The sequence below is a fragment of the Crocodylus siamensis genome, chromosome 7, assembly GCF_052110815.1.
Source record: "Crocodylus siamensis isolate JL-2025a chromosome 7, ASM5211081v1, whole genome shotgun sequence".
NCBI lineage: Eukaryota > Metazoa > Chordata > Crocodylia > Crocodylidae > Crocodylus > Crocodylus siamensis.
In genome coordinates this window covers 45,350,625-45,365,993 of record NC_143401.1, presented here as the reverse complement: position 1 = coordinate 45,365,993, position 15,369 = coordinate 45,350,625, and the positions used below count along the sequence as shown (strand labels likewise).

The window sequence follows — 15,369 nt, the reverse complement described above, 5'->3', positions numbered from 1 at the left end:
CAACAAGTTTCCATGCTGCACCCGAGGCCTCACAAAGCAGGGAGAGGCCCCGGCCGTGACCAGCCCGCGGCGCCGAGAGCCTGGCGCTGGGCTCCGCACCCCTCGCCCGCCCCTGGCTCCCCTCGGGACGAAGACGAGCCTCAGTGCCTCCGCCCGGCGCCCCCTGCCCGGCTTTTGTTCCCGGCGAGGCGGGGGGATACACACAAAGGCGGGCTGCTCTCACCGTCCCTCTCACAGAGCTGGATCGCCTCGAGGCTCAGGTTCTTGATCACGTCCTCGCAGGGGCTGGCGGGGCTGCTCGCGCTCTGCTCCCGGCGCGGCATCTCCATTGTGCGCGGCTCCCGGTGTCCCTGCCCGCGGGGCGGCGGCGGTGGTGCAGAGCCGCGCGCGGCAGTGCTTTCCCAGCTCTGGCGCTGAGACGGCGCTGGCGGAGGGCGGCGGCAGGGCTGTCACTGCAGTGGGGCGGGGAGGGGGCCGCCGAGACGCGCTTCGCACAGCCCGGCTCCGCGCTTAAAGGGGCCGCCGCAGCGCTCTCTGAAAATGGCCGCTGCGCGCGAGGCCGGACCGGAGGCCCAACGCCCCACACTTACCATGGCCCGGGGAGGGGCAGCGCCTGGCCCCGCAGCGCTCGCCTGAGGCTTCGTGGCGCCCTCAGAGCCCCGCGGCCCCCGCCCAGGCTGGGCCCTGCCGACCACCGACCCCTCCGCAAGGCCGCGGCTCGGCCTCTACCCGGCCCATGGAGCCATGGGAGCACGCCCGGGAGAGGCCCGTCAGGCACACGAGGCACTGGGCCCAGGAGGAGGAGGCCAGGGGCCTGCACCAGGGGTGCAAAGGCCTGGTCAGACACACACGGAGCTGGGGCCAAAGTGGAGGCACCCTGTCCAAACACTGGGGGCCAGGGCACAGGGGCCTGATCCACCACATGAGAGTCAGGGCAGGTCAGTGCAGTGCAGGGCTGCTGTTGTGACATGGTGTGTGGGACAAGAGCCTGATAAGGCACTGATCAGGCCTTGGCCCTGTGTGCAGCCAGTCAGGCCCATAGACTGGATCTGCTCTGTGGACCTGCCCCCACCCCATTCATCCAGCCTATGGGGCCAAAAGGTTGGGCCTCACAGCTCTAGGATGAATAAGCTGGGGCACACATTTCAATGTGCCAGCTCTCTATTGAAGAGGAAGGTCAATGCAATTTGCCTCCCTGAAAGCTGTTTGCTTCAGTTTGCTGACAGCAGTTTGGTTGTCCCTTTTTAGACATGGCATTGTTTTGTATTTTAAGGCCTTGCTCCACACCTTTCAGTTCCTTCCTTTAGTGTCACTCTGCCTAAGGATGTGGAAAGCAGAACAACTATACTATAGCACAGAACAAAAAAGTTAGAGCTCTATTTCATGCATTCCTCACACACTACTTCACTGCATTGTTAAAATGTTTTGAAGGGCAAGGAGAAAAAAAAGCCCAAGGTGCACCAAAGCTAATTTTACCAGTCTTTTGTTGGAAATAAGTTTCCGTACTCTTGACAGGATGGTTATTTACTGTCAATAATTTCATGAATGAGAACCATGGGGAATTCTTAAAGCTGAAAAGCTTTTCATTGACATTTGGAGTTTTTTTTTTTATAGCAGTGTATTTTTTTTTTTTTAGTATCAGAAAATTTTAGCTCTGCCACACTTCCCCTTCTTCCTCCTCCCTCCCTGCTCCCCAGCACACCCCTTCAAAAAGCCGGTAAATGAAGATTAAAGAATAAACCTTGGAGAGTCATTTTGATAGTATGTCAAGTTTTTCACTTTCTAGGTTGTGGGTTTACATTCAGATCAGGTTGACAGTACATGGATATAGCTTTAATAGATTTTTAGGGTTGGAAGGTACCTTAATAGATCAGTGAGTCTGACCCCCTGCCTTGGGCAGGAAAGAGCATTGGGGTCGGATGACCCCAACTAGGTGCTTGTCTAGTCTTTTCTTAAAGCCCGCCAAGATAGGGGAGAGCACCACCTCCCTTTGAAGTCCATTCCAGATTTTGGCAACCCTCACCATAAAGAAATTTTTCCTAATGTCTAATCTAAGCCTGCTTTCTGTCAGTTTATTGCCATTGTTCCTAGTAACCCCCCAAGAAGCACTCTGGTAAACCCTATTCCTTGCTGCCCCCCTCTCTCTCCTGATGAATTTGTAGATGGCTATAAGATCCCCTCTCGGCCTTCTTTTGCAGAGGCTGAAGAGACTCAGGTCCCTCAGTCTCTTCTTGTTGAATCTTACCTGTAGATCCTTAACCATATGAGTTAAGGACCCTATCAAGGTTATCCACATCCCTCTTGAAGTGCAGTAGTCAGAAATGGACACAGTACTCCAGCTGTGGTCTTACCAATGCTGCATAAAGGGGAAGCATTACCTATTTAGACCTGCTTTTGATGCACCTTCTTATGCATGGAAGAGTGAGGTTGGCTTTACTTATCACTTTGTGACATTGATGACTCATATTCATTTTGGAGTCAACTATGACTCCAAAATCCCTTTCTCTTGCTGTGCTGCTTAGAAAGTCACCTCCCAGCCTGTAGGTGTGTTGGTGATTCTTTCTCCCTAGATGCAGCACTTTGCACTTACCCTTGTTAAACTATTCTGTTCTGCCCACATTCCCAACCTGTCCAAATAGCCTGAATCTGCTCCCTGCCCTCCAGTATGTTTACTTTGCCCCATACTTTGGTGTCATCTGCAAATTTGGACAGAGTGCTTTCTACACCCTCATCCAAGTCACTGATGAAGATATTGAACAGCACTGGTCCAAGGACCAAACCCTGGGGAACTCCACTGCCCACATTTTTCCAGGTCAAAAATGACCCATCCACCACCACCCTCTGTGTGCACCCCATAAGCCACTTCTCTATCCACCTGACCGTGTAGTAATGTACGTCACAATCGCTGAATTTATTTATAAGAATGGGATGTGACACTGTATAAAAGGCCTTTTTAAAATCCAAGGAGATTACATCTACCTCAACTCCTGCATCTAAGCATTTTGTGACCTGGTCATTAAAAGAAACAAGGTTAGTCAGGCAGGATCTACCTGCTGTGAAGCCATGCTGGTTGCCTTTCAGCATTATTTTACCAGTTGGACTCCCACAAATGCGATCTTTAATACATTTTCAAAGGTTTTTCCAAGGATAGAGGTGAGACTAACCAGCCTGGATATGCTTATTAGCTGCCAGTAAACTTCCAGAAATGAACTGCTACACATGAATTAATATCACAGTGCTCCCTTTTGGCACTTCTCTTGCAGTGCCAATAATATTAAATTGGTATCCACATGTCATAGCCACAAGTGTTAGAATAGTGAAACTTGTCAATTTGATGTAGGATAAAACCACCGACTCATTTCACAAAAATACCACACAACATTCAAAATAGTAATACTTTTTGGTCACTATCAAATTCCAAGTGATCCGAAATGGTAGCTAGGACAGAACAGGCCCGTATTCAAGTTAATCTGTCTCCCTTATTTGGGGGGGAGGGTGGAGTGGGGTGCTGGTGCATCTTCAAGGTCCCTGCTTATGTTAGTGCTTACCACATGGGAGCACTTTTCCACCCAACACTGGGACTACCCCTGCCTCCAATGCTACAAATATAGGTTAATGAACCCTGGGGCTCCCTTTTCACAAAGCCCCTTCCACACTCCATCCCTCCCTCACTTTCTAAATCTCTCCTTGTCTTCCTCCTGCTTTTCTTCTCCCAGACCAAAAAATGAGAGGGTGTACAAGATAGTTCAGATGAAGAATTAAGCAAGTGGGATGGAAAGCAAAGGGAGAGAGTGAAAAGGGGAGTATGGAACAATATCAAGTATGAAATACAAAATTAATGTAGATGGTGGGTCTGAATCAGTGCTGTACTGGGAAGGAAACAGAACACATGAATGAATATATAGACAGAATGAAGATATAAACAAAAGAGATGGGGAAGGAATGGAAGAGGGAGAGACTGTACTAAATGGTTTTTAAATTTGGCTCTGGCAGACTTTTACTCCACACACAAACAGGGATACAAATCAGGAAGAACAATGTTCCTCACTGTTCTAACTGTTTCTATTGCCCAGACATTTCCAGATAGCAAAGCTGACTTCTGCTTGCTGAAGTCACATAATACTATTCCAGGTTTTCCCTTCCTGTACCACCCTCAAGAATTCCTCCTCTTCAAGTTGACAAACTCTAATTTCTCAATTTCCCTTCCTATCTTGTTTTTTTCAGTATTAAAGACATTTACACAGCCCATACAATCACACTATCTAGTCATCACAACATTATGACTTACACGCACAGTTATTCTGAAGTCCCTGTTCTTGAATATAAAGAGAATTCCCAATTTTCCCTCATCTCTACTCTTCCATACCCATTTTTCCTTTTCTGTCTTCTGTTTTTCATTTTCTGTAAAAAAAATTGCTTTTTAAGATTGGATTTTTCACTGAGCTCTGAAAACAGTCAGCCATATTCTGATTCATCCAAGGGCTTTAGCATCTCAGGTGCTCTTTAGCAAACAACCTCTAGTCGCTCTCCATATAATTTTATTGGGAATTGCCCTGAACTATTGCATTTTTTGAAGAAAAAAATGTAAAGCCACAAATACTGGGGGTCTCTATGCATTATTAGGGCAGACAAAAAACCATGGTTCTGCTTTTCAAAGAACACATGACATTCTTTAGGACTACCTGTGGCAGATTTTTGCAGTCGTTCCAGAAACTCGTAGCATTTTGCAGCCATCACTAGGTCCCATAGTTGTGCTAGATTTAAGCATTTGTTTTAAAGCCCAAGAGTCTAGCTCATCCCTACTGTTACTCTAGTAACTTTAATGGAACCAAACCAGGATTGAATTCAGCCCAGGTTATTTCAGTCTCAAAAACACATAGCATTCCCTAGTATTTCTCTTACCTGAAATACTACACTCTGCTTGTCTTAACAAGGAGAAGCATTATCTGAGGCACATTTATGGTTGTGGTACAAGACAGTCTCAACATATAATCAGAAAGTTTTTTCCCCGTAATGGATTATCCCTGACTGTTTAGCAAAAATGTCACATATCACAAATATAGATTAACATTATGTAATGGTGAGGCTGCCAATAGTTGCACAATATTAGAGACAGTGTAATGTTGTAGATCTAGGGCTGCAAAAACTTGTAGATATTTTGCTATGACAGCAATCTAACTCTCTCTCAGTGTCTTCAACATTAGATAAATAAAATATTTCTAGAGCTCAACAAGAGGATGTACCTCTCTGCACCTCTTAAGACAGTGTGGTACACTGCAAATTAAGCCAATAATAAAGGAAGCATTTCATAGGCTCATAGTTGTTAGGGCCCCCTGCACTTGGACATATTAGTGAAAAATTAGACAGGGCACACACATCTTTTCTGGCTATGCTAAATAAGCTGGACTGCTTGCCTGGAACTCAAAACCTTTTGAAGTGCGTTATGATGACATTTCTCTAAGGCAATGGTTTTCAACCATTTTCATTTGTGAATTCCTAAAATATTTTGAATAGAGGTATGGACTCCTTTGGAAATTTTGAATGAATGGAAGTGAAGACATCTTTGAATTGCAAGTGTGGGTATTCACATACTTTTGATAGATCATACTTATCTTTCACAGACCCCTTAGATATAGTTTGCCGACACCCAGGGGGTCCACAGACCACAGGTTGAAGACTATTGCTGTAGGGTAGCCAGTTGAAAAAGAAAGTCACACTGTCATTCTGTTTTTGTGATACATACCTCATGTACGCACACACCTACTAGGAGACAGTCTTGTCTATCACGAGCCACAACCTCATCCAAACACTAGGAAGCGATTGGAAAAGGTACTGCACACAAACAGTTACTGTGTTCCGCTTCTGATGTGTTATGGTATCCCGAGAGAGAGTGATTTCAAGAAGAGGGCTTAGCAGAAACACCATGGGAAAGAGGACTTTTGGGGCAACTGAAATGATTTCATTTAAATATGAATGTTTTCATATTTCAGGGTTGTATTTACATCAAAAAGAAAAATATATCATGACACAAAGTTCCCCACTCTTCCCTTTTAGTGGGTAGAAAGGCATTTCTGCCTCCACAGCCCACTGAGCAATAAGAGTGCAGAAAAGCTACATAGCTGGGTTGCAGAAAGGCTATACGCATGGCTTGCAGGGAAGTGGAGAAAAAGGGTGCTGCATTTTTCCCCTGTTTATATTGGTAGGACAATTCCAGTCAGATCATAAGCCAGTAAGGATAGATATATGGAAGTATCAGACAGCAGCAGGCATTTAGGACCAATATGACTAGTGATATTAAAACCACACTTCATAAAAATAAAGATTTGCAATTTAAAGTCATTCTTGGTTTTGAGTGGTAGCTAAATTTGTACAATATGCAAAGGCTTATGGGACATAAGAATTATGAGGGATATAATCAAAGTACTATGGAAATGAAGGAATACAGTAGGACAGGTGACAGCTCACAGAAAGAAATCTAATGTCCCTTATTGTAAGCTATGGCTGTGTAACTTATTTTTTATGTCACAGTCTAGTTTCCATATCACTGTCAAAAGAGCATGGATATAAGGCAATTGAGGGATGTAGGTAAAAAATGACCAGCACCCACAGTCCCCCCTCCACACACACACACACTACACACCTCCCTTTAACTGTTATGCTCTGCTTAGAATGATAGAGGCTCCTCTCTCTCACACTACCCTTACTTCCCCCAACATAAAGAGAAACAGCATGCGTCCATAGTCCTTTAGGAACAGCAGCAAAGAAACACTTCCTTTGAGAGACAGCAATTTGAGCCCTTCTCCCTCCTATCACAGCTAAGGGTCCCTTAGTACTTAGCCAAGCAACCAGCTTGTACCTGTTTCAGTATATGGGAAGACCTGTCTTCTCTGGCATACGACTCAAAGCTGCTGTTTCTGAATGTCTGTAGTCATTACTTCATTAGATGTACTTTGTTCATATTTTCAAGCTTTTCTCCCAACCACAAAGATTAAAAGCCACTTTAAAAAAGGAAAGCTGAAAATCTATTGTAATTACATATGTCCAGGAACTGTGGGCCCTAGTCATGAATTATACAGCCTATGCCCATCTAGCACTCTGTTCAACAGATAAGCAAGTTATTCTACCCTATAATCTTGATATGTAATTTCTATAGTTTGTGTACCATAAACCATTAACAGAAAACTGTATCCATTCTATTCATCTTAGACACGCAGGAAGGTGCCAAATTAATTATCATTCTATTCATGCCACTAAAAGATATACCTTTTCTTTTGAAACTTCACTTTTCTATTCTAAGGCACAGTTTTCCTTCATAAGGGATAAAACAAAATATTGGAAAAAAAAGAATTATGGTCACAAACAAAATCGCTGCATTTATATCTCTATGTAATTTATTTATTGCCTTCTGGACACAGTCCTCAAGAGACCAGGTTGCTGTTCAACATCAACTGCTCCATTTATTAATTTGTCTATATAAACCTTTCTTTATAATATTATCCTCAGCTCTTCCTTAAAGAACCTTTTTATAATATTTCCTATTCCTCTATGCTGTTTACCACTCCTCCTAGTTTAGTAGCATTTGAACATTTCACAAGTTATTTTCACCTGCAGATAGTTTATTAAAATGTTAAATTATATATTGATCTTTATAGGACTCAACTGGATGTCTATGTAGGCTCTCAGGCAGTTGTTCAATAACCAATCTATGATCCATTAAATCCTGTTTCTGCCTCAACCAAATTAATTTGATATTTCCATTAGGACACTGCACTCTATTCAAATACCTTCCTAAGGTCCAAATATAGTGCTATGTTCTGTTCATTTTCCAGCATTGCATGTGCAAAAAATCCTATACCAAAAAAGGCTAATTTGTCTGGCTTGATTTATCCTTAGTAAATCTTTGTTAGTATCAGTTAGTATCTATAAAAATACAACAGGATCACAAGATCATAGGAAAGTAGGGCTGGAAGAGACTCTGCAAGGTCATCCTGTCCAGTCTCCTGCTCAAGGCAGGATCATCCTCCCTGACTAAACCATCCCAGCTAAGTGTTTGTCTAATCTGCTACCAAAAATGGCAAAGGATGGAGAGTCCACAACTTCCTGACAGTCCATTCCAATGCTTGACTTCTCTTATATTCAGAAAATTCCTCCAAACCTTCATCCTAAATTTCCCCTGCTGAAGCCTGAGGCCATTGTTCCTAGCCCTGTCTCTTCCCCTCTATTTCCTTCCCTCTCCCCACTCCTCGCTCCTCTGCCCCCCCATTGCCATGGAGAACATCTTCTCCGTAACTGCCCTTTAGATAAAGATGGTTATGAAACAGCTCCTTAGCCTCCTCTTCTCCAGACTAAGTGACCCCAGTTCTTTCAGCCTTCCTCACAAGTGTTGCCTCCCAGGCTCCTAATCATTTTTGTTGTTCTGCACTGTACTCTTTTCAAACTGTTCACATCTTTCTTGAAATGTGGGCCTTGAAACTGGACACAGGACTCCAGGTGATGTCTCAGCAGTGCTGAATAGAAAGGAACAATCACTTCCTTTTATTTGTGACACTCCTGCTAACACTACCCAGTGGATGCATCTACCCACGCACATTTACTGCACAGTAACCAAAATTACTGCACAGTATGGGTGCACGTCTACACATGCATGCCATTACTGTGCAGTAAATATGGTGACTTATGCTGACTGAAGGGTAAATTTGATACCTGCATCATGTAGGTATCAAATTTACACCAAATTAGTTACTGAAGAGTAACTGTGTATGTGAACTGACTTGGGACTAAAGTTAGTCCCAGGTCAGTCTGCACACAGCATTAATGCACTTTAATGCCTGCATGTGTAGATGCTGGCCGATTCCCTCTTACTGTGCAGTAACTTTCTGTGCAGTAAATTTAAGATGGCATAAATGCACATGTAGATATGCCTAGTATGTTGCTGGCTTCTTTTTACAAGAGCATGCTGTTGGCTCATGTTCAACTTACAGTCCATGGTAACCCTCTTGTTCTTCTCTGCAGTACTTCAGCCTAGCCACTCATTCCCCAGCCTGTATTTGCACATGCAATTATTCTGTCCCAAGTGCAGGATGTTGCACTTGTCCTTGACTCTTATCTGATTGGCTGTGGATCATTTTCTCAGACTATCCAGCATATTCTGCATCCTAGCTGTACCCTCCAGAGTATCTGCAACTCCACCCAACTTGGTGTTGTCTGCAAATTTTCTAAGTGTGCACTCAATCCCATCATCCAAATCCAATGATTTGGATGTTTCACAGTGTTTCAGCCAGGAATATATGTTCATAAATAAGTGGTTCCCAGAGTTACTCTTTATTTTTAATGACTGGTAATGGGCTGACGTTTTATTAGTCTCCTGATACCTCCCTGTGACAGGGGTATCTCTGCTGGAGCCTTTCTATTGGTGGCTCCGCCCTCCTGTTCTGGGCTAACCACCTGCTTACTCGCCTGCCACACTTTGATCTTAATTGATTAATTGACTGATGTAATTAGTGGGAGGCTGCCTACTTTATGCGCCCCGGTGCCAGGGGGCGCTACCTGCAGCTCCTTTTCCACCCCTACACCGCAGCCCAAGCCTCGCAGATGGTACTAACATGGTCCTTGCCTTCTATCTCTGGGGCTTCTCACTGCCCCTCTTGCTCATTAAGCATTTCTCCATTCTTATTTTCCAGAAATTCACAATTACCTCAACAATTTCTTAACCAAGATATTATTCAGAGGCCTAATCCTGGTCCCATTAGGCCTTCACTGGGAATACAATCCAATTCCAAACTTTATTCCTGATGACAAAGAATTTATTGGTAAAATCCTATTTTGTTGCCTTGCTCCATTAGGACATATAAAGTTCCTTCACATCACTTTTAACATTGTGGCAAACTATTTTGTTATGCCATCTTGTTGCCTCTGTTCTTCTCTCAGAGGAATCAACACCTAGAATGTAAAAGTCAATCTTGGTATGTTTCCAGTTTTCCATTTCTATTGTGCTTCATTTTTAAAATTTACTTCTTTAAGTAGCCTACAGTGGCCAGTTCCTGTGGTCAACATTTCTTTTGAAACATAACAAATTCCTCCCAAACTTACAAGATCCTTTATATTCTTTCCTAACAGCCTTCCCTCCAGCCACAAAGATCTTTCTAGAAATTCTAGGCTGCCACCAGTGATTTTGTACAGTAAGTTTCTATTATAATAGTGTGCAATTAATTCACTTCAAGATCTTAAAGCACCTTTAAAGAAACCTAAGAAGAAGGTTTTATTATCTCCAGCTTAACAATATGCAATGTGAAGTGTAGCAAAGTTAAGTGATTTTTTAAAATCTAATATCACAAACTCTATGCTTCACTTTTTCTTAAAAATTCTTCCATTTTTCCACTACCACTTGTGGAGCTCTAGTGATGGTAGCAAATGTAGGCACTCCAATCTAGATAAAGCCCATCTGGCTACCAATATTATTCATCTTTGTCTATCAAGATTTGCTCTGGCACAGTTACAAAAACACCACTGCTTTGTCCACATTAAAATTACCACCATTGTTACCAGAGCTGAACAGGTTGTAGTGAAATAGAAATCCACATTAGGATCAAGCTCTGTGTCTATAGGACAGACTGAAAAACAGAACCCAAGCAACCCGTCTACTATTCCTTTGCCCTAACCATTAGATAGGCATCCCATATAACTATTTGTTTCTAAGTAGTCTATAATAAAATCAGTCTCTTAACTCATAGCTATTTATTCCATGATTTGCAATCTATGATTACCGTACTGCAAGATTCACAATTACAATTTATTTCATGAGACCATAAATCCACAATCCCAGTTTAAGTAGTGTTATAATGGAAAAGCTTGACAACTGCACCACCTATTCCTATATAAGTAAATGATTAGATACAGAGGACGCATCCACACATGGAAGCATGTGTGCTTGCAGCAGCTCAAATAGAAGCGGAGCAAATTTGAGCTGGGGCTTTTTGCCTCAGTGGACGTGCTCAGACATGCACTTTGTTGTGGAGCAAATTGTGCCACTTGGGGTGAAATTACCCTGTCTGGCTCCTCCCACATCTGCAGCCAGGGTAAGCTAGAGCACAGAGCCAGCATCTGTACTGTCTCCAGCAGTATAAAAACCTGCCCTGGACAGCAGCTCAGGGTTACTTGCTGCAAGCTTGGTTTCAGGAGCTTCTGGGGAGAAGATGGTCAGGCCCTTTCATGCCTCTGGCTACAATTAGCTGCTGGCTTGGTCTCAGAGGTTTTGGAGTAAGTTGGCTGCACCCCTTCCTGCCTTGGGCAGCTGCTGTTGCTGCCTCCCCTGGGTGGGGGGGGGGTCCTCTGCTGCACACTGCTACTCCCCCTGTGGGGGGAGGGCATTACACTGCACCACACTCCAGCTTCTGCACCCCTGTTCCAGTCTGCTGCCTAGCCTGCCTCCAAACCATGGTTGGGAGAGGGCCCACAGGCAGCACAGGCTCCTCCACCACCATCACTGCCAGAGCCTAAAGGAACCTTACCTGTCCCAGCTCCCCTGGCAGGCCAGTCCCACCTTCACCTCCACTTTCACCAGAAGCACACCCTGAGTGAGTGAACTGGACATCTCCTACCATTACAGCCGCTGCTGCTGCCCCCTCTCAGGTGAGAGGGAGATTCCCTGCTGCACCACCTGATGCCACACCTGCACTGGATTACTTCCTAATTGACTGACTGCTTCTACCCTCCCTCACAGCTACCTCACTGCATCTGATCCTGATTTGTCTTCTTGCCTACTGCCCTGCTGCTGAGTGACTGGCTGGAGGCCTGAGAGGGTTCTGGACAGATTTTCCACAAAGTACCTCCACTGCTCCAGCCACCTTTTCCACCTGCCTCACCAGCCTTCCCAGTGTGTGTTTTTGTTTTTGCCTTTGTGTGGTAAGTCCTGTGGTCCACTCCCCTTGACACGGTGTTTGTCATGTGGCTTAGTAAGGCGGCTCGAGTTTCCCCAGACCTTGTGTATGTGTTCCCCCTCCCCACTACAATCTCAAAGCATAGGCATCCCGGTTCTTTTTTTCCTGTGGGGCTGTGGCTCAGTGAGCTTCAGCCTCCTTCTTCCCTATCCTCCTTCTGTCCCACAACCCCAGCCTGCCCCTATTGGATTTATCAGCCCTGTGGGATATTGCATTTGTTCTTTATTGTCTTCCCCGCCCTTGTGTGAAACAATGGCAGGACAGGAAACTTTTGTGGGGGCAGATGCCCTCCTGAGCTTCCTGCAGCCCCCCACTATATGGGTGGATACTAGCCAAGCCCCCAAGGGGTTGCATGACCCCGTGTCCTGTGCTCCGGAGGCAGAGTCCAACCAACCTCCTCCAGGGGTGGAGAAGCCTGCAATCTCTGCTGCAGGGGCAGGTGGGGCTCTGTTAGGGAGCCAATAGGGCCAGAGGGTTGCCTCTGGCCAGGCCCCACTCCCAGATGGGTTCCCAAGTCCCCTCTCCTTTCATGGGGGACCAAGGGCAAGAGCAGTAGGAAGGGCTCCTCTTTAGCCCCCACAGCTGGGGGTGGGAAGGGGAAGGGCCCTGCCCCAAAGCCTAAATCACCAGTGTCTTAAGGGACCAGGTGCACTACACCAGTCAGCACACCCTCTCAGTCAGTCCCACCAATGTGGCCCCTCTGGGGGCGGGAACCGCAGCTATGCACAGGCAGCTGCAGGGAGACCCAAAGCCAGGGTGTCTGGATCCTCTACCACCAGCCCTTCCAGCTCGGGCAATGGGGCTCCCTTTCCAGCACTCACCCGCACTCTCTCCAGCCTCCTGTTCATTCTCTGCTACTGCCAGTGAGTGTGTGTGTGGGGGGCTGGGAGAGCTAGCGGGGGCGAGGGGAATGAAAGGGGAGTGGGGTGAACCAACAGGGAGTGGGGTGAGTGAGTGGGGAATTAAGGGAATGAGCCGGGAGTGGGGAAAATGAAAAGGGAGTTGGGGAAAGTCCCCTCCCTTCTCCTCCAGCCCCCCAACTCCCTACTTACCTGGCAGAAGCTGAGTCCAGGTCCCTGCAGCTTGTACCACATGGGCAGGCAGCGTGCTTCAAGACTGGAGAAAGGGCTAACCAGAGAGATATGTTGGCAGGATGCCAGAGTAACTCTGTGGAGGACTGAGCCTCCAGTTGCTCAGCCTCCGGTGGAGGACTGACCTGGTTTTTCTCCCAGGGTATTGTTTGACCCTTGGATAATTTTGCTCCCCCACAGCAAATTTGCAGCACGGGGGACATTTTTTTGTTCCTGCACGTTCCCCTTAAGAGGTTTGAGATGCTGCAAAAGGCATGTGCGGGCTCGTCTGGATGTGCCCAAAGAGGCTAAACAAGACAATAAATAGATGATTTAATTATGATTATTTTAATAATATTATGAGGCTTTAATCGAATCTGTATTTTTGCTAAAAGTAATCTCCTTGTCATCACTAGTTCTGTTATGCCCTTGTGGAGCTCTGTAACTATTGTTTATTTGTATTACAGCAGTTTGTAGATCCCAACTGATATACATGCACATAACTCCTACTCCTAAGAGCTAACAGTTGACAGAAAAGTTGTGGAAATCTGAATTGTCATGGAAGGAGCGAAAAGCCAAATTTCTTCTGGATTTCATCATCAATTGGCTCACTTATTTGGGTTCCTAAAATAGGAGTAATAGTTCCTTGGACTTCATATCTGCAATAAGGGTGACTAAGCAGAAATGAAAATCTCACAAGAAAAAAAAGTTAAAAAAAATACAGTCATCTACTTACCCAGATATAGCTGTTATCTAATGAAAAAGAATTTACAGGTATTCTTTCATGTTTGTTTTTGGCTGTGATTTCAAGCCAATTCTGCTTGCTGCTTACCTATAAAATAGAGATACCACATCAAGCCTACATTCTGGAAACTATCTTCTTTTAATATGTGCTTTTTCTATTGAAACTGTTACCCTAAGTAAAATAGACTAGACTAGTAAGTTAGCTTAACTTGTTATAATTGCTTTTCTATTATTCCCTTTTTAATTTCAGTATTTTACTTGTTTCTTTCACTTCTTTTCTCCTCCTTTTTCAGCCCAGCCTCTCTGTCTTAGAATGCCAACACCTTATTAACACAATTTCATGTAAATTCAATTTGGCCAGTCAGTGGCAGGATTCTTTTTAGCTTTAGAGGAATGACACATCTATGTCATTTTTCTGGTGGAGGCAGATTTTTTTTTCAGTGAAACTAAATTCCCTAGTCTCTTGTCCTTAGCACAGATATTTACAGTAGCTGCAAGTAGACAAGAAAGCTGTCTTCACTGATTTTTGTCATTTCATGGCATATTCTTCTTTGTACCATGCGGATGTGAGTCAGTGAGTGTAATTGGCAGAAGACTTTCAGGATAGCAGATCTAACAGGACCATAGAAGAGAAGTAATCATGTATGCTTGTTCTATACAATTCTTCTATTTAAAGTGTAGTGGTTTCAACTGATATAATTAAGCCAGTACAACCCTTCAGGGTTGGTGATAGGTATACCAGTACAAAAGGTTCTTATAGTATGTAACATGGTAGGGGCCCAGGGGTGGCCGTAAAATCCTCTGATGGCTCTGCAACCTGTGCCTTGCTCTCTCTCTAGGGTACCTTAACCTCCTTCTCACCCACCATGCTTTGATGTGCCTATTGTATAGGAAGGGGGACTGCCTTGAGAGTGCTCAAGCGAGCCTTATTTTGTCCACTAGCCATCAGGTCCCTCCTGCACCACTGGTCTTGATTTAACTCCTGAGTTGTGTGGGTATTCTCCACTCATCTGTGCCCCAGGGCATCTATAAGCCTTAGAGACTAATTGTGTGGCTCTCTCTGCCCCTACACCATATCCCATGCCTCCACAGATGTCACTGTATCATCATTCTCTTCTTTTGGGACTTCGGCCTCCTCAGCCTCTGCCCCTTTCCTCTAGCTAAGCCTTCCAGCATGGGCTCACTGTACTGGACCTGGCTTTGAGGCACCAGCTCTAGTCTTGCCTTGTTCTCTTGGGCACTGGACCCTTGGCCCCTGTCTCCACTCCACCCCTCTCAGGCACTAGGCCCTGGCCCCTGTCTGCTATGTTCCTGGCCCTTCTGTCTGCCCCTCTCGGGTACTAGGCTCCTCAGCCCTGCTTTGGACTCTGAAGCCCCATGCTCTGCCCTGCTCAAGGCTCACCACTCACTCATCCTTGAGTCAGCAGGGCTCAAGGTGATCACGTACCCTTAGGGCAATAATGGGACCTCCAAATACTGTCCCTCACAATCCCAACCCAAACCACTGGTATGAACTGCAACCAAAAGATAAGCCTCCTTCCTATAACATACACTCTCTACTGCAGGCCCACCAAAATCAACAAAAAGGGGAAGCGGCTCACTGCACCTTTAAATGGGAA

The 15,369-nt window shown here is 45.2% G+C and overlaps 1 protein-coding gene across 5 annotated transcripts in view; it reads right to left on the bottom strand.

The window, feature by feature from the left end:
* LOC149859743 (phytanoyl-CoA hydroxylase-interacting protein-like) overlaps positions 1-15,369 on the bottom strand; it is an 80,599-nt gene that overhangs the window by 44,822 nt on the left and 20,408 nt on the right. Inside the window, exon 1 of one of the 5 annotated variants that reach the window (XM_090058428.1) lies at positions 591-609. The exons of 3 other annotated variants lie outside the window; for them this stretch is intronic. Coding sequence is in view for 1 of the 2 variants with exons in the window: in XM_090058423.1 (XP_089914549.1) it covers positions 224-329 (106 nt within the window). In the remaining variant the exon portion in view is untranslated. Of the gene's footprint in view, positions 1-223; positions 483-590; positions 610-15,369 lie in introns of those variants that run through there. One more of the 5 variants, XM_090058423.1, reaches the window with a different exon arrangement.